Source organism: Gigantopelta aegis, chromosome 6 (genome assembly GCF_016097555.1).
Source record: "Gigantopelta aegis isolate Gae_Host chromosome 6, Gae_host_genome, whole genome shotgun sequence".
NCBI classification, from domain to species: Eukaryota; Metazoa; Mollusca; class Gastropoda; order Neomphalida; family Peltospiridae; genus Gigantopelta; species Gigantopelta aegis.
Genome location: NC_054704.1, coordinates 14,047,280 through 14,067,737, shown reverse-complemented (window position 1 = coordinate 14,067,737; position 20,458 = coordinate 14,047,280). Strand labels below are relative to the sequence as shown.

Below are 20,458 nucleotides of genomic sequence, written 5' to 3'. Positions count from 1 at the left end.
GAACAGCAACAATATTGTTAATAAATACATAACAAATAATCATAGTCTGCTTTGGATTTCCCTCATGCCAGGGTTGGTGTACCTTATACTGATTTTAAATATTGTATCAACCAATTTATCTTTTTGACTTGGCAACGTGATTGGGACGGTGAGGTTGCGAACAAGCTTCATGCTATCAAGTCAGTCTTGGGAGAGTGGCCGTTCTCCTATAGACAGTGCAGGAAGGATGAAATAGTCTTGTGTTATGGCGCATCGGTCACACTTACTTGACCCATTCATTTATCTTGAAGAAAGATCCTCCACCTCAGTGTGAGCACTGCCAGTGTCTTCTGACTGTGCGACACATTTTGGTGGAGTGTAAGCAGTTGTCAGCAACTCGAAAAGATTTATTTGGACAAAGAAATGTGATGGAATCATTTCGATTCCATCCAGAACTTTTACTCAGTTTTTACGCGATACTGAATTTTATTCTAAATTTTAATTATATCTATCTGTGATATTTGTATTTTTACACAGTCCTTTACACTGTGTTTTTATTTAACTGTTGAATTTTTATATTGATGTTGATCATTACATTGTTGTTGCATTTACCACAGTTTGACACCCAATAGCCGATGTATTTTTCGTGCTGGGGTGTCGTTAAACATTCATTCATTATTATTACAGATACCAGTGTTCATATTCTCTATTATTATTTTGCCTTTAATTTTTAATTTGTTTTTCAAAATGCTTTCACATTCATTTAATAAGAATCATTGTTCCATATACAATGGACTTTCAATGAGGTCAGAAAAAAGGAAATAAAATGTTCCTAAAAGGCTCCTAAACTAACTTCTCTTTTATTAACTATTAACAACCAATCATAACCTGGGACAAACAGTCCAGAAAGCTGAACAATTTGAACAAAAGCATGAAAACAAAACTACTTACCATTTCAGGGTTACCAGAAAAGTAAAACAAAGCATTTTCCCAGTAGGTCTTGAATTCAAATGCAATGTTGATGCGCTCACTGCGAAACCTAGATGCCCTTGGCATTTTAGAATAGCCCTTCCCATCAAAGTGATATTCATTGGAGCTGACTGGCACTCTTGGTCTGAAATATAATTATATACAAATATATATCTACAGTAGGTTTAAAATTACACTAAATAGTGTATGTCCTACACTATACATGTATGTCCACACAAATTGTTAGTTATGTTCCTTTATCTGTATGAGTGTATGTATTAAGTTTAGTCAACCAATTTGTTACCACTGAAAGTTAAATGTGTGGCCTTTAGCTCTAGTTATTTATACAAGAGGATATGTGTTATATTAGTAAATCAGGGCCATAGGAATGATATGTGAAGTTGGGAGCCCATGCTATAAAAGTTTTATATTTATATATTGAAACAAAAAGAAAATGTCTTGGGCCCCATCCCTAGGTTCCTAGTATGATGTAAATGTGTTCAAAAACAAATTTAGAACCATTTTGAGTGCCACATTTATTCTTTGCATCTACTAATCTAGAGTTAGAAAAATCTCAAACATTTTCATTTATGATACAAGTTTATTTGTAAGAAAAAAGTATATAATTTCAAGTAATGAAAAGAAATTTTAATTGTATTTGTGTTTAAGCTCAAACATAATGACTACTTACACATCGCTACAAGCTTTACACGATGGGGCTGATTCCTTGAAGTGAAACGTACCAACACCATTCCCATCAATCACCACTGCTCCCATACACCCGGTGAGGTTTTTGGAACTCACTGATGGAGGCACCTACAGTCAAAAAAACATTTTTTTCTTCAATATGCTAGACATATGTGTAATTCAATTTTAAACAAGTATAAAGATCTAGATAATATAACACAGTACAGTTTTGACATCATTTTCTAAATGCAACTCACTGATACATTCAATGTCATCAAAGTATAGTGCCAAATGGTTCAAGGGAGCTAAAACATGATATGTAAACATAAGTTAAATAAAATGTTATTCAGTATACATGTAGTGATGGTAATATGGTTATAATTTGTTTGAAAATGTTAGTGGAACCATCTTCTCCAAAATCTAAATCATAAAACTTTCAGGATCTCATAAGAATGTCATTTGTACAATCTAGTAATATTTTATGGAAATATTAAAAGAAATCGTCAAAATAGTCTATCTAATTATATAATATTCAAAAATATTTTTATCCACTCCATGTGATCATTTCAGAAATGGTGAAAACTACTTTACTATGTCAAAAAGCAAGCATAACGTATAGACAAAAGTACTCACAGAATAGTCTGCATTTACTCCCCCAAAGAAAAGATCTGAATTTTCATCAAATTTCATCACAGAATATCCAACAGGCGAGGTTCCACTCTGCTCTTTAGCAGTACTCTCCGATATTATTATGGGCCAGACTTTAAGAAGACCAATACGAGCAATCCTGAAATAAACAAGTGTCACAGTAAATCAAATAATCAGTAGGTGTTATAAATCTACTCTCACTTGTCAAGTTTACTGGAAAATAAAATTTAAAAACAACATTACAACAGGTATATTAAATACAGTACACAGTTTATATTTATGTGTCAGTTTTGCCTAATATTGTTTTAAGTATAATCCTATAGCAAATTAGCACCAATTCCTACCCATAATTTCAATAATTATTTAATATTACTAAGCATTTCTTTAGCAGTCATAATCAATAAAAGGATTACATCAAGTAACTGTATTTCTAACCCACAGTGTAACTTTTTTGGAAGAATAATCCCAACTGTTAGAATGTTAATATTTAATTCATTTGGAAAATTAAGATAATTTTGTTGGAGCTTTGCTGTCACATATGATATCAATTTAGGTATATACACAGATTTGTTTTACATCACAGAATATAATAATATGAAGCCTGTGAAATTGTGTTACCTCTTTGCAATCACCCTGTACCACTTCAGTCCCTCGGGATCATCAGGTAGAGCAACTTTGATTTCCTGGTCATGGACTATCTCCCCCATACCACCACCGACATTCCAGGTGAAGCGAACCTGATTGTTCCGCAACTCAACAGCAAGATATTCCTGAAAATATTTTAAAATGTAATAGCTATAATACACATTATTATACACAATGGACAAATCTGACATACATTTCATAGATAACTAACAGTAAAAAATGACTGTTTACCATAGATCTGACTGTAGTAAAAAAAATTAATAATAATAGTGACAATTATATCGACTGGACAAAAATAAAATTAATGTTAGACAAGAAATATATCTAAAAATTATTGCATACAGTTGTGGATCTGGAGTATCAGCAATTCAACAATTAGCAAGAATTATGTTAAGTATATATAGCATTACCACAAAACCCACACAAAGGGTCTTTGGTACTTAGCATGCTATTAATGTTAGATATATTATACTTTTGCTTCCTTTTCAGGATTACATTCCAAGGACACTCACTCGAAGGGACTTTGGTACTTAGCATTCAGTTAATGTTAGGTATTAGAATATGCATTTGATCTCCTCTTTTTAAAACCACAAAATAGTTTGGATCAATTTCTTATGTTTCCGAATGCATTAAAAGACCAATTTGAAATCTTTGATACCTTTGGTGACTTCTGTGCCAGAATGAACAGCATGTTATCCTGTGACTTGTTCAGTTTAAAACCAAAGCTGATCATGTTGGTGACACTCGGCTGACTGACAGGGCGATAGGATCGAGCACACTTGCCATCACCCTTCAGTGACAGTTTCATCTGAAAACAACAACAAACTCGAAATCAATATGAGATTTATTCATGCACCCTAATACAACTTACAGTGCTCTCTCAAAACACCCATTTCAACTTATGGCTTAGACAAAAACATTCACTGTTTTGGAGCCAAAAGTTTAACTGCATATAAAACAATATACTTCTATTTGCAGGCATGATTTTAAGCAGGGGTCTAAGGGCTTATTTTTGTTCCAAGAAAATTTGGGAGATGCAGAGTCACCAGCTGGTAGATGTACAATACTATTAGTTATAGTCAAAATGTTTTGTGTACTTACATTGTTAGCCAGTTCTCTAGACACTTTAATTCTTTCTTTGAGTTCAGCCAGGTTCCTTGTCAAACCTGACTGCAGACGATAGGCCTGAGCCAGTTTATGGTCAGCATCCAGTTCTGCCGTTATGTTCTTCAGAAGTTCCATGTTGTCTCTAGCCTTGTTAGCTGCAATAAATGTAGTGCTTGTCTGTGATAATATGGCTACAAAACATCTCATGATCCATAAATATGTAAAGCATATTTAAACAGAAATGTCTTCCTTGAAATCAAACCACATTTACAACTGACAACACATCTTTAATAAATATTAATGACATCTACTACTATTTCACAAAATCATACTCAGTTCCAGTTGATGTCTTAACTCATGTGTGAAAGATTTATGAAGTGTAACACATAACTGTAATGCTTTTAATTGTTTGCACACTTGTTCAGATTGTGAAATCAGACTGGGGGTGGCAGACCTTCTACAAATGAAGTAGAAACATGTATTACACTGGGGGAATTGCAATCATCCTACAGACTTAACACCTTAAAGTGATTTATAGGAGCAATCACAGCCTTGTCAAAACAGCTTTTGATCACTGCTTTCTGCAGAAATGAAATTGAATATGCTGATGCTTTTATTGTTCAGAATTGCTACAGAAAATGGTTACAGATCTACCACCATCAACTGATTAATACTGGAATGTTTTGTGTCTATAGCAAGTATCACAACCTTCGATACCCCAGTGAAGCACTAGTTAGAATGAAAAATAACCCAATGAGTCATTGAGAGAGATTAATCTTATGACTAATTGCATTTCACATAAGTAGTCACAATGATCCATATTATGCTCCGTTAGTGCTTCTAAGTAAATGGAAATGATTACTTACTGGAGTCTCTGATCTGGTAGATCATGGAGTCAAGGTCAAAGCGTTTGATGTCCTCAATCTTTGGTTGCAGGTCGTGGACCTTGTCTATGATGCTCTCAACACCAAGAGAAACATTGCTAGCTCTTTCACTAACCAAATACACACGGTTCAGAACATGATCAATTTTACTACTCAAATCTAAAGAAAAAGAAAACAAGACTTGTCTTATTCTTATGATTAAGAGAAGAAGCAAAACAGTAGATGTGCAAAATCGAAGGAAGAAATAAACATTTGTCTAATGACACATCAGCATAATTTAAATTATGGCTATTTGGCATCTAATATTTGAATGACAGAAAGAGAGGAAATCCACAGCTGCCATATAGGCTACTATTATAAACAAGCATTCTGGGAGTACTGCTAAAGCAATACATGTCCCTTACTGGGCCCAATTGTGTTTCGTATCTCCTAAGTTCAAGGACCATAACTATGTAAAAAAAAAAAAGAGGGTCAATCGCCATGGAAGTTATACTTGATCTGTAACAGAACACGATAAAGCTATACACAAAATTTCAGTTCAATATGTTGAGGCATTGCCAAACAATATCGGAATTTATTTTCCTATCTCCTAAGTTCAAGAGCTATAACTTTGTCAAAATTGGGTAAATTGCCATGAATGTCAAGCTTGATATGTAACCGAACATGATAAAGTTATTAATACAATTACAGCTCAAAATCTTGAGGCATTGCAAAAACAACTGTCTGGTAAACACATTTTCATATCTCCTAAGTTCAGGGGCCATAACTCAGTCAAACATGCGCAAATCTCCATGAAAGTGGTGATGAAACTTATAGACCTCTGCTGTTGGATCCAGCATTTCTAAGAAAAACAATATAAATTTATAAACTGTAATATTTTACATATAAAACCCTAGAACCTAAATGAAAGAGATTCTGAATTGTCCCACCTGTTGGTAGGCGGTCCAGGTCTGCATTGATCATGTTGAGCATGTTTCTGGAATCAGTCTGCTGCATCATTACAGCATTGAGGTCTCCCTCCAGGAACACCAGGTCAGCACTGAGACCTGCAAGAAAACACACAAGAATTATATTTATTACATATCCATAGAAATAAAGACAATTCTGACCGTGCAATAAAAAAAATATTTTATTGAACATATGTGCGAAACAAAATCTTGCATGTGCAGTACATGTTCACCCGAATGACATCAAGTCCTTAGTCAAGATTGAAGTCATGTTCCTAGCCATGATGCTCAGCAATCCGTTAATTCTATAAATGTCAATCAAATTTTCAGATGAAGTAAGTTGTGTTATTTAATTAAAGTTTGTTAAACATAATACAGAAAGCCAAACAATGCACTGAAACTGAATGTAATTGTTTTTTAAACCTGGTTTTTGAAGATATGTAAGAAATAGAATACTATACTTGTGTCTGTTAACTACTATGTTACTCGTTTACAAGCATCACAAACTTGTGTTTGCTCATCAGACATATTTGAAACAATTTATAACATTAACTCATGCAGGTTTTCACTAAATATGATGCATGGATCCTTATTAAACATACTGAAATAGAGAAAAAATTATTAACATAACTTTAATCTTGAACAAATAGTATTAAGTGGGAAAATGTCAGTCCATCACCCAACCTACACCAACGGGATATTTGGGCAAATATTCTAAAAAATTTCAGAAACAAAACTGGAGAAAATTGGTAATGAAGCGCCATCCATTTGGGCAATATATTTGCTACCCCTTACAAGACTATAAAATAAGCAATATGCTCCTGTGTTCATTATGGTAATCAATTTTCTTTCTTATGTTGTCAAGACTTTTCTCTGTTATTTCAACAATTTGATAAATCTTCACAATCTGCTAAACAAATGTTTTACCTCCAACCCCCTGTTCCATTGTGTGATTAGCTTTGCGCATCAATTCTCGGCTTCTACTGATGGAATTTGCCACTTCATTCTTCAGTGTTTCAATCATTGCCTAAAAAAATAAAAAGACAACATTTATTTTATGTTGTGATCTGGAGTATCACAAACCTAAACTATATGTCTTCTGACTCCATGGAGACATGCCAAAAACAATATCATCTATATGTTTGAGATCTTTTATCATTTAAGTATTGTCTGTTATTTCTTTTACAAAAAAACCCATCCGCAAACTGAATTGGCGAAGCTGTTCTCACATAAGTTTGCGAATGATTTTTTTTTTCATACCCAGATGAATGTAAAAGAAATAACAAACAATACATGTAATTAAATTTGAATCATACTTACAAATAATAACACTAAAAATTCATACTTTATTTTGAATTGTTTTTGCTCCATAAATAATAATGCTCAAAAAGACAACTTGCCCATATAAAATGACATCATCAGATATAATGTTCCCTGATGACATAATTTTTACTTTACATTCATTGAAAAATGAATAAACTTAGAAAATTTGTTTCTAATTTTCATTATTATTCATACTTACCTAGTACTAGCACAACAACAATGCTATATGACCCTGAGTTATAACCTCCACTGCAGAATTATCTCCCCTTGCCGGATGTATAACCTACACCCGCGCATGGGTAGACCGTATATCATCGTTATCGATTCAAAGTCCGGAATGACTGAATCAAAAAAGACCTCACTCGGGGCGGGTGGGAGGTAACGGTTGTTGTTGTGCTAGTACTAGGTAAGTATGAATAATAATGAAAATTAGAAACAAATTTTCTAATAGTCTTATTCAACTTACCGTACTAGCACAACAATAATGCTATAACAGACGTGATATAACACCGTTAAAGCACGAGAATTTAACATTAAAGGGAGGAGGTAAGAAAACAAGGAGGACTTACCCATTCAACCAATAGTGTTCATCTCAAGTAATGATACAGGTAAAAAGCAACCCACATCATACGAGGTATAAATTGTCAAAGTGACTTTTAAATTGAAGAACTACAACCCCAATTAAAAGTAAACCAAGTTAACAAGGTGAGGAAACCCGCACACCAAGTAATGGTAAAAGACACTCGACTGCCCCAGATAGTCAACCATCCACCCCCCACTCTCCAAACAGGAGGTGGAGAACTATCTCCTAGAAAGACTGCCGCTAGCGACCAAACGAAATAAGGGTCGCCCCCTACTCGTGGCCCTGCGCACCGAAATGAGTTGCTGCCCTGCAATGACTGACTGAATCCACCGAGTTCCGTCCGGACCAACAGCCATATCACGGAAATAAAACCGGTCAAACGTGTGTCGACCTTTCCAAAATCCCGCACTCATGACCTTGAAAATGTCCAAAGAATCATGGAAATTAAGGGAAGCAGAAATCGCCCGAATCTCATGAGGTCGAACGGAGAAATTCCGCAGAACATGATCACTCGCCTTCTCATTTGCCAGTTTGATGGTTGCAGCAATCCAACTCGACGAAGCATTCTTCGTAATGTCTCCTGGTTGGTGTGTGAAAGAGATAAACAGTCTCTTAGTGTTTTGCCGGAGATTTAGTACGCTCCAAATAGAATTTCAAAGCCCGCACCGGACAAAGAAGTCTATCAGAATTATCCGCAGAAAGTGTACGAGATAAACACTGAATGATGATCGGAGGAAACTCTTCCCGTGGCACCTGGTTCTTAGCCACGAAAACAGGATCAGTACGTAATGTAACTGACTCGTCCGTATTGTAATCCACCAAATCATGCAAAAAAGCATGAATCTCACTAATACGATGGCAAGCCGCTAGTGAGACCAGAAACAAAGTTTTCCACGTCAAATGACGAAGACTGGCGAATTTCAAAGGCTCGTAGGGCTTGCCTTTGAGTGCATGCAGAACCAGAAAAACATTCCATTTAGGCAAAATGGAAGGCTTCTCAACTGTGTTTTGCAACGACTTAAGCAAGTCATGCAACACGAGATTCGTTGAGAAATCTTGACGTCCACAATGCCTCAGAGTAGTGAAAATGGACGACCGGTGACTTCTCACTGTTTGAACCTTCAGCTGTCTTTCTTGGACAAGAGCCAGAAAGTACTCAGCTAAATCATTAACAGCAGGCGACAAGGGATCCACGTCCCTCTCAGTCGCCCAACGAACCCAAGCGCGCCAGTGACACTGGTAGACCCTCTCCGTAGACTGGCGCTTCTACGAGGAGACGAGCTCAGCAACCCATTTAGAAAAGCCTCGGTTTCGGAGGGAAACCCCAACAACCGCCATGTGTGAAGTCAGAAAACCTCCGGCTTCGGATGCCACAGTCCGACGCAGTCTCTGACTGAGCAGATCGGGTATCAACGGCAACCGCACCGGCTCCTGCACTAAAAGTGACAGATACGGAGGAAACCAGGCTTGAGCTGCCCAACTCGGGGCTACGAGCGTGACACAACAAGGTTGCTGTCTTATCTTTGCCAGAACCTTGCCAAGCAGAACCGGAGGGGAAAAGGTGTATAATTCAGTCCCGTCCAGTCCATGCTCAATGCATCGTACTCCAGTGCCAGTGGGTCTGGTACTGGTGATACAAACACTGGCAACTGACTGTTCAGGCGAGTGGCAAACATATCGAGTTGAGGACTCCCCCACAACTAAAGAACTTGATAAGCCACCGTCCGGTGCAACATCCACTCTGTCTGAACCGGGGAACGACGACTCAAAGCGTCTGCTAAGACGTTCACGGACGAAGGAATGTGTTTGGCCGATAACACCACTCCCCAATCGTCGCACCATTCCAAGACTTAATGACAGGGATTTGGTGCCTCCCCACCGATTGAGGTACGCAACAACCGACGTGTTGTCCGACCTCAACAAAATTCGACGATGTCGAATAACAGTCCTGAAATGGAGACAAGCGTGACGCACTGCTTTCATTTCCAAACAGGTTGATGTGACGACTCCTCTCTGAAGGTGTGCACCGAACCCCTCGAGGGAAGCATCGGTAAACAGGCCCCAATGGTATCACCAAATCCCAGCTGAGACCATCCCACACTCGGGACAAATGCCATTGAAGCGGTCTCTTGAACCATCTGAACCGCACATTCAGCGCCGCCAGCGATTCGAGATGGCCTACCAACACATGGAGCGTGTGCACCGACGCACTTTGTTCCACCAGAAGACGTTGCGCCAACGTCTTGAAATTGTGAAGTCGCGAATCCGTCGGACGCCTCTACAAGGTTGAAAACCTGCATTGGCACTAATTCCGACTTGACCCAATTGGGAATAAACCCCAATCGGAGAATCATGTCGATCACGAACTCCACGCCCACGAGACATGCCGTCTGTGATGCCGCCAGAATTAACCAATCGTCCAGGTAATTGTGCATCCGTATACCCAACAGATGTACACGCCCCACCACTGCCTTTACTACCCGAGTAAAGACGTGAGGGCTTGTGGCCAATCCGAACAGCAGAACTTGAAACTCGTAAGCTCTGCCGTCGTAGAGGAACCGCAAGTACTTCCAAAAATCCCGATGGATTGGAACATGCAGGTAAGCGTCCTTCAAATCGATGGACGCCGCCCATTCCCCCACCTGAAGCAAAGCACGAACAGACTGAACCGTCTCCATCTTCATAGATGGAATAACGACGAAATAATTCAGCGGCTTCAGGTTTAGAATTGGTCGCCACTCGCCATTCTTCTTCTGGGCGAAGAACAGATGGGAATAAAATCCCGGAGTGCCCAAATCTACCTCCTGGATGGCTTTCTTGTCGAGAAACTCGACAACCATCTTCTCCACCAGTACTCGTTTGTCGACAGGCGGTACTGCAGGTAACCGGGGGGAGGACGTCAGTGGAGGGGGTGAAGAAAACGGAATTCTGTATCCGTTGCGGACAACCGACAAAACCCATGGGTCCAGATCTGGCAGTTTGCACCAACTTTGAACAAAATGGCGCAATCCCGGTAGCTAACGCTGCCGGAAACTCTTCAACCACCGCCCCCAAAATACGATCGCTACCCGCAGTCAAAGCATCAATCTTCGCAAGAGATTCATGCACCTCGTGCGCTAACGGCAAGCCGAAATCCTGCCGCGGAGCGTCCGTCGCTAAAGGCCGGTTTCCAAACGAAACACCCTTGAACTGAACAGCCTCCTCCTACGGAATTGCATCCGTGCACACCAGTCGGACCTGTTCCCGTACAAAACCAAGAACTGCCTGGTAATCATAATCGCAGTGTGGCGTACCATTGGCCAAATTGGGAATCTCGTCAAGCACCGAACCTGGTGCCGACCCTTCCCCCGAACCATACACTGATTCGGAGGGAAAATCGTCTTCCGAAGAAGATATTTTTTCAAACGACGCGCCATGTGCTGACCGTAACGGAAACGAAACTGCATGGGCAGGACGATGCAGACTGGCCGAATCTGCAAACTGGTCCAACCCCGGTCTCGCTGGAAACCCCGGCGGTGGAGGGACTGGTGGAGGCGATTCCCCTAGCCAGGCCATGAAATTCTAAAAAAGAGAAACATAGTCCCCCGCGTTGGCCGAAACGGCGCCCTCGGACGCCACGACCAACCCTGCACCAGAAATCTAGTGAGCCAAACGGCGCCGCGAAGTGGACTTCATTCTAGAGCTAATCGACCCCTCCACAGGACAAATAACCCTGCCCCCATCAGCAAGATGGGAGTCGGAACTGAGAGACACAGTCGTTCCTGCCACGACTGCACTCCCTCCGACTGACGCCCCCGTTACAACCGTAACCGGCGCCGCCTCCACCGACGGAGGGAAAAGCAAATCCCCAGGTCGAACGGAGCCCAACCTGGAAGAAACCTTTCCTGCTTCAGCCGAAACAGGGAGCAACAGCGCCCCCTCCGCGCTTCGGGTTTACTGGTATCACCATGAAGATGGCGAACAGACGAGGAGGTGCCCTTGCGCCTACCACTAGTCCGCGAGCTCTTTGAACTGGACACTGACTTGCCGACCGCCGGCAAATCGGTATGGAGCACGACCCCGGAGGTTGCCACTGTGCTCCGCCCGTCCCGTTCATGTCTAATCATCCTCTTTCGCTCTACATCTTTTGACAGCTTCTTAGCCTTCCCCCACGTGGAGGGGGACCAATTTACACAGATATGACACTGGCATTCAAAACAACAAGAACGACATGCCCGACATAACAAATGCTGATCAAACTGGGGCAGTCGTTTAAGACAACCCCCCTCGGCACACACAACCAACCGGTTGGAGCCCGAGGAAGCCGTGTCAGACATTAACCCCCTATGTAAATTACCCAAAAGACCTCGTATGACAGAGTAAAACAAAATTACAAATTAATAAACAATTTGACAATTTGACAAACATTTTTACTACAGAACTCGAACACGACTGCAATGGAGGACTGCAGAATCAAAAAACGAGGATATACGGTCTACTCATACGCGAGTGTAGGTTATACATCCAGCAAGGGGAGATAATTCTGCAGTGGAGGTTATAACTCAGGGTCATATAGCATTGTTGTTGTGCTAGTACGGTAAGTTGAGTAAGACTATCCCATTGTTACATCTGGACCATATGTTGCAATGAATGTAATGGAAATTTAATTATTCAATATTATGTTTGTGCCAATATGTTGCTTATTATTATTATTATTATTAAGAAGGCTTCAGGGGAAACAGACTATGATTAATTTTATTAAGTTATTTTCACTAAATAAAAAAATTAAAAACTGTTATCATTATCATCGTTATTAATATAACAGAAAGCTTGTGAAATGACACAAAGGAATGAATGACTGAAGAAAAAACATTAGTTATTAGTTAACAAAGTGTCCATGATGAATGGTGGTAGGTAATTTTTAAAATGTAATAGAAATATACTGTTTAGAATATAGAATAGAAAAATATTAACATACAATTTTGACAGATTCCTTTGAAGTTTTCAATGCATTCTTGGCAGCCTTTTCAGCTTGATTGATGGCATCGACAATATTCTGGTAAACCTTTGCTGCTTTTATAGGTGCTTCTGCATCGGCCCGTGTCTTCACAAACAGACTGAAAGAGAAACAGAAATCATGTGATTCAGTACACATGCAATCCACTAATAAAGTAAAAAGTTTGGTTATGACCAAAGGTAAATTAAAATATATTGTTCTTTATTCTTTTTGGCACATCTTACATGCAAATATTTGGTAACTTTATATAAGATGTTTTTTTTATTAATGTATACAAAATTTCAAAAAAATACAGAATGAAAGAAAGAAAGAAAAAATAATAAAATAAAAGATAAAATAAAGAATGAATACAAAAGAAAGATACATTTAAAGAATAAAACAAGAATGAAAAAGTTACCGGTTGTAGATAATGTTCCACAAATGAAAAATCATTTTAAATGTGATCCTCACTGAAAGGCTAGCCTATGCCTTAGCAGTGGGTTTCTTCTCTCAGAGTATCATAACTGATATAAGCAACTACCTAAGTGTAAAGATATATTATTAAAATGATGAGTAATAAGACTTTTAGATGTAAATATAGACTAATTTCTACTCTTTTTTTTTCTAGTAACTTACGCGTCTAAATCTTGAGCGTATTTCTGCAGCTCCCTAGCATGTCTCCACGCGTCCTTAGTTAACTGCTTCGACCTCGGCAGTTTTCTCTGCATGTCATTAAATATGGCCATCAGTCTGTCAGTTACTGCTTCAAGGGTAGAATATTCTCGTCCTATTGTCTGAAACAAGACAAACATTTAATTTCAAATGTTGATTTAACATTAAGATTTGTTTCCTTTTAAAAAGTTAAAGTTTGTTTTGTTTAACAACACCACTAGAGCACATTGATCACTGTATGTTGAACATTTGGTAAATTTGACATGTAGTCATCTAATGCAGCAAGGGATCTTTTATATGCACTTTCCCACAAACAGGAAAGCACATACCACGGCCTTTGACCAGTTGTGATGCACTGGTTGAAACAACCTTTTAAAAACTTAAAACAAATTATGTGTGGAACAGAAATGATTCTGTTAATCTTTTATTTTTGAACATACCACTCCTATTTGATATAAGATATTCAATGCTAAATTTATGTAGGTGTACTGACGTAATATTTATTCTGTATGGTAAAAGTGAATAAATGCTGACAACATTTTGTGGTTTTAAACAGATTTATTTTTATCATCTAAAGAAATAAACAAATCATACCAGAAGATTTTCCAGAAGTCTGTCGAGGAGATCCCTGGCTTCTGATATATAATATGTCCCATCTTTCAGGAGTTCCGATGTGTCTTCCTTGATTGTGGAAATTTCTGCCAACAAATCCTGAATAGAAGAAGAAAAATGTGATGAAAACATATCAGGTTATGTTTACATGCAGTAACAAATGCTCGTGAAAATGAACTATTTAATTAAATTGTTACAATAATCATTATCTAAGTAAAGTATTATTGCTTATTTAAAAGAAAGAAAAATATCTAGACTGATGTTATTTTTTACTTCCACCATACTTTTTACTCAAACAAATATAACTAAAGTGGAAGTAAGGAAAGCCATTATTAACTATAATGGTGTCTTTTAATACCAGTTAATGAACATAAAAAGACACCATAGTTAATAATGGATTTCCTTACTTTGCACCATATCAGAGAATATTTTCATTCAAAACCATAAAGACACTAAATTTTATAATGGTTTTCCTTACTTCCACTACAGCTATTTTTTAATCATGTTAAAGAATGTTTTCATTTAAACTGATATATCTAAAAAAACATCACAGTTTATAATGGTTTTCCTTACTTCAACGATAGCCAACTTTGCACCATATTTCAGAACCTCCTCACTGATTACTTGTTCCGACTTTTCTTTGGCAGTTTTAGCTAAATCGTGCAAGTCTTGAAGTCTCTTTTGAGCATCAGCAAGTTTGGCTATCACCCCACTTGTGTTCAAGTTCATCATCCAAAGCTTTTGTATTCTCTCTGACAGTTTCTCAGCCAACCTAAACAATAGTGAACAGGACAGTTCAAGAACAAAAACAGTTGGGTAAGTCATGTAAAGCTGTTAAATACAGTTTATAATCCAAATATGATTTTTAATGAAATTTTAAAAACATGTTTGCAATTTGTATTCACACAAATATAATTTATTTCTGAAAAATATTTTGAAATAATGTTTCTTATTATACAGTTATTGTCATTCTTAATTTCTTATTTGTTAATGCAGTACCCCTTTTCTGTGGATAAAACATTTTTAGCTCATATATTAACAAGAGTTTCAAGATATTAAATATATAAAGTAAAATTGGCAAACAACAAAATGAATTTGGATTTGATGCTTTAAGGTTTAAAATAAATGAGGGCTGTTAAGTTTATAATAAATCTAATTTGTTTCAAACTGCATACTAACACTGAAAATTACCTTAAATCTTGCTTTTAAAATATGTTAACTAACCAATGGTCTTGCACTTTACCTGTTTTCATTATAAATTTCTGCATCTATGGGTGAGAAATCTCTGCCGAGAATTTCATCCAGTATGTGTTTAGCCTCCTGGAATGCTGCTGTGATGTTAACTCCTGACTGATTGTAAAACAATTTCTCAACAAGACTCTCCAGTTTCTCAGTGTCATCTGAAGTATACAGAGATTATTACATGACAGTGTTGTACAAAACATATGACATGACAGTGTTGTACAAAACATATGGCATGACAGTGTTGTACAAAACATATGACATGACAGTGTAGTACCAAAACTAATGACATGACAGTGTAGTACCAAAAATAATGACATGACACTGTTGTACACAACATGAAATGACAGTGCAGTACTAAATATGACATGACTGTTGTTCAAAAACATATCAAGTAACAGTGTTGTACAAAACTCATAGTATAACAGTGTTACATAAAACATGACCTGTCAGTGTTGTACAAAATATATGACATGACAGTGCTATACAAAACATATGGCATGACAGTTTTGTACAAAACATATGACATGACAGTCTAGTACAAAACATGAAATGACAGTGCTGTACAAAACATGATATGACTGTTGTACAAAACTTATAGTATGACAGTGCTACATAAAACATGACCTGTCAGTGTTGTTCAAAATATATGACATGACAGTGCTATACAAAACATATGGCATGACAGTGTTGTACAAAACATATGACATGACAGTGTAGTACCAAAAATAATGACATGACAGTGTAGTACCAAAAATAATGATATGACACTGTTGTACACAACATGAAATGATAGTGCAGTACTAAATATGACATGACTGTTGTTCAAAAACATATCAAGTAACAGTGTTGTACAAAACTCATAGTATAACAGTGTTATATAAAACATGACCTGTCAGTGTTGTACAAAATATATGACATGACAGTGCATTACAAAACATATGGCATGACAGTGCTATACAAAACATATGGCATGACAGTGTTATACAAAACATGACATGACAGTGTTGTACAAAACATATGACATGACAGTGTAGTACAAAACATATGACATGACAGTAGTACAAAACATGAAATGACAGTGCTGTACAAAACATGACATGACTGTTGTACAAAACATATCAAATAAAAGTGTTGTACAAAACTTATAGTATGACAATGTTACATAAAACATGACCTGTCAGTGTAGTTCAAAATATATGACATGACAGTGCTATACAAAACATATGGCATGACAGTGTTGTACAAAACATATGATATGACAGTGTAGTACAAAATATATGACATGACAGTGCTATACAAAACATATGGCATGACAGTGTTGTACAAAACATATGACATGACAGTGTAGTACAAAATATATGACATGACAGTGTAGTACAAAACATATGACATGACAGTGTAGTACAAAATATATGACATGACAGTGTTGTACAAAATATATGGCATGACAGTGTTGTACAAAACATATATATGACAATGTGTGTGTATACCTTTGTGCGTGTTTGATTGTGTGTACATGTACATGGCATACAAATGCATTTAAGCACAGATGTGCAGACAAAAATTATTTTTCACTCATTCCTTTTGTTAACAATCACCATAGAACAAACCTTTTATATCCGCAAACAGTTTGACAATTTCATCTTCCAAGTCAGTAGAATTTTTAAACAGAACTGTTGCATTTCGATCCAGTACATCTACCAATGCGGTTGTCTCTTCAGACTGAAATAAATTATAACAGCTAATGATATAATATATAATGCACTGGTAAAAGAAGGTAAAATAAAATTAATTAATTTCCATAATTTAATAACTTTGACACTGATGCAAAGACTCCACTACACTGACTGCTCACAACATTTCAAAGTTAAATAATTTAACATAATAATCTAGGTTACACTTTATTATTCAACAAATTATATTAATTTGTTTGTACTATATTATCCAATTTAAAAGACAGGGATCTAATTCACTAAACTCTTGCAACTTTGCGATCTCGCCGTACAACACAAAAAGACATGCACCAATGATGTGATGCGAGATTAAGTGAGCTTAAGAGAGCTTGTGATTCAGGCCCCATATGGCTACTTAACAGATGACTACTTGAGCAAATCTTATATATTTGCTGTACATTAAGCGAGTTCCATATTATTTAAATGTATAATGGAAAACCTCATCAACACAGATATACTGTAGATCCATTATGTACTGCACCATTAATGTATTGCGATATGCCAACAGTAGCCCAAACTGCGTGTAGAAAGTATTGCGACATCAGATGTAGCTTACACAAAAAGTATTGCAACCTTAGCTGGTACTCAAAGACAATAAACATGTTGTGTTGTTTTAATTAATAGCCATAACTTACATTTAGAGACCAGTATGCAGGTATGAGATGTGCATTATACACTCAGTATGACTGAAGTAACTCAAATGTCAGCGTTGAACAGCGCTTGCACGCCGTGTGTGGCATGTCGTGTTGTTTTAATTAATAGCCATAGCTTACATTTAGAGACCAGTATGCAGGTATGAGATGTGCATTATACACTCAGTATGACTGAAGTAACTCAAATGTCAGCATTGAACAGTGCTTGCACGCCGTGTGTGGCATGTTGTGTTGTTTTAATTAATAGCCATAGCTTACATTTAGAGACCAGTATGCAGGTATGAGATGTGCATTATACACTCAGTATGACTGAAGTAACTCAAATGTCAGCATTGAACAGTGCTTGCACGCCGTGTGTAGCATGTTGTGTTGTTTTAATTAATAGCCATAGCTTACATTTAGAGACCAGTATGCAGGTATGAGATGTGCATTATACACTCAGTATGACTGAAGTAACTCAAATGTCATGTACATGTACTAGTATTCATTTTTAAATGGGTCTTTATAGCAGGCAGATGTAAACTGTTAACGTCATATCATAATTATACCAAAATAAAATGTTGAAATTTGTAACCATCGAGAAGCGATGCACCGTTGGTTTACCAGGCCTGTCCACGCCATCGACTCCTGAAACAGCTGCCAGAATGACTGCTGTCAACAAGACTATAGAAAAATCACTGACAACAAGACTATAGAAGAATCACTGACAACACCACCAAATAAGATCACAACTAAACGTGGAGTCAAACGAAAGCATGATAACAACCATTTTTCACCTGGAACCAGAGTGAAAATTGCTAAGTACGCCACGGAAAATGGCTGCACCCGAGCCGCCAAACATTTTAGCAGTGTGCTAGACATTAGCCTCGGTGAGAGTTCTGTTAGGTTCATGAAGAAAGCCTACCTGACAGCCAAGAAAGCAGACAAGACAACCGAGTTGACGACACTGTCACACAAACAGATGGGAAGACCTTTATTATTGGGAGAGTTGGACAAACTGGTGAAAGAACACGTGACGGCTATTCGTATTGCCGGAGGCATAATCAACAGGAACATTGTCTTGGCAACGGCCCGAGGCATAGTATTACATGAAAATCGATCCCTCCTTGAAGAACATGGGGGGACCCATCTCTTGGACTAAAGTCTGGTCTGATTAATTTTTACGAAGACTTGGTTTTGTGAAATGAAAGGGTACAAAAGCGGCATGAAAGTTACCAGCTGACTTCGACACACAGAAAGAAGAGTACATCGCGATGGTAGGGAAAACAGTGCAGACAACCACATTCCCACCAAGTTGGTAATAAATTTTGATCAAACAGGCATCAAACTTGTACCCATTTCCAACTGGACATTGGCAGAAAAGGGAGCAAAACAAGTTGCCATTGTGGGTATAGATGACAAACGCGAGATCACGATGTTACTGGGAAGTTCGGCTAATGGCAACCTGTTACCCCCTCAGATAATATACAAAGGTGTAACCAACCGATGCCACCCAACCTACAAGTTCCCCGACGATTGGCACGTGACACATTCGGCCAATCACTGGAGCAACGAGCAGACGATGCTGGACTACGTTGACAATGTGCTGGTTTCATACGCCAAAAGGGTGAAGAAAGAACTCAGACTTCCAGCATGACAGAAATCATTGGCAATCTTCGATATATTTTCAGCCCATAGATGTCAATCATTTTTAGACCTGCTACAAAAACGGTCCTTTGAAGTGCGATTTGTCCCGGCTAACTGCACCGGTGAGCTGCAGCCCATGGATTTATCGGTGAATGCAGAGTTTAAATTAGCAATCAAGGAAAAATTTACCAAGTGGTATGCTGACATTGTGGCCAAGAACATAAAAGAAGACACCTACAAGCATGTTGATCAAACCGTTTCACGCCCGGTGGATTGTGGCATGCATTGACAAGTTATCGAAAGACAAAGAAACCGTTACGCGTGGCTGGTGATCATCAGGTCTGCTTGCAGTGGTGTGAACTTTACTCGGAAAAATAAACATTAGTGTTTGCTAATTACACATGGTGATTGACAATGATTTTTGTTTCGTTTTGTTCATTGAATGCAATAAATCAATGTAGTTAAACAAATTTGGTTGTTCTATTTGTTAGTAAAGTCGCTATATTATTGCGTGTATAAAGTACTGCGATGATTAGTTGTTCACAATTTTTGCAATACTTTGTTGTTCCCAAAACTTTCATGTTCTACAGTATATATCTACATGACCCAGTGTAATACACTCAGATATTTTCAGTGTAATACATCAAGATAATTATCCTGTAATAATTTAAATAATTGCTTTACCCTCTTGATGAGCCTTTCAGCCACTTCTTGTAGGAAATTGGTTTCATTCCTGAAGTCGGCTAAATCACCACTACGAGCTCCCTTGGAAGAATTCATTCTTTCCTGAAATACATTCATATTCCTCTTATAGCAGACACAACAAGTAAACATGTAAGTAGTATAGTGTGCTTTGGTGTACTGTGGTGTGGCATGTCTGGTGTGGTGAAATGTAATGTGGTACGGTGTGGAGTGGAGTGGAGTGGTGTGGTGTGGTGTGACATTGCATGGTTTAACATGGAGTGACATGACATAGTGAACTGGGATGTGGTATGGTGTGACATGGTATGGCATGGCATGATGAACTAGGATGTGGTATGGTATGACATAACATGGTGTGACATTGTGTGGCATGGTATGGTGTGGTATGGTGTGATATGGTGTGGCATAGCATGGTAAACTGTGATATGGCATGTTGTGGTATGGTAATAATAGAAGAATCGGCAATAA

The 20,458-nt window shown here is 37.9% G+C and overlaps 1 protein-coding gene across 3 annotated transcripts in view; it reads right to left on the bottom strand.

Moving 5' to 3' along the window:
- The window catches only part of LOC121374097 (laminin subunit alpha-2-like), a 163,110-nt gene that overhangs the window by 21,984 nt on the left and 120,668 nt on the right, over positions 1-20,458 (bottom strand). For all 3 annotated transcript variants that reach the window (XM_041501019.1, XM_041501020.1, XM_041501022.1), the window contains 16 exons: positions 19,973-20,074; positions 16,887-16,998; positions 15,275-15,431; positions 14,605-14,803; positions 14,014-14,130; positions 13,384-13,541; positions 12,730-12,868; positions 6,794-6,893; positions 5,849-5,965; positions 4,902-5,078; positions 4,030-4,190; positions 3,587-3,736; positions 2,902-3,053; positions 2,269-2,422; positions 1,640-1,764; positions 931-1,093 (listed from right to left, as the gene is read on the bottom strand). In XM_041501019.1, coding sequence (XP_041356953.1) covers positions 931-1,093; positions 1,640-1,764; positions 2,269-2,422; positions 2,902-3,053; positions 3,587-3,736; positions 4,030-4,190; positions 4,902-5,078; positions 5,849-5,965; positions 6,794-6,893; positions 12,730-12,868; positions 13,384-13,541; positions 14,014-14,130; positions 14,605-14,803; positions 15,275-15,431; positions 16,887-16,998; positions 19,973-20,074 — 2,283 coding nt within the window. The remainder of the gene's footprint in view (positions 1-930; positions 1,094-1,639; positions 1,765-2,268; positions 2,423-2,901; positions 3,054-3,586; positions 3,737-4,029; positions 4,191-4,901; positions 5,079-5,848; positions 5,966-6,793; positions 6,894-12,729; positions 12,869-13,383; positions 13,542-14,013; positions 14,131-14,604; positions 14,804-15,274; positions 15,432-16,886; positions 16,999-19,972; positions 20,075-20,458) is intronic.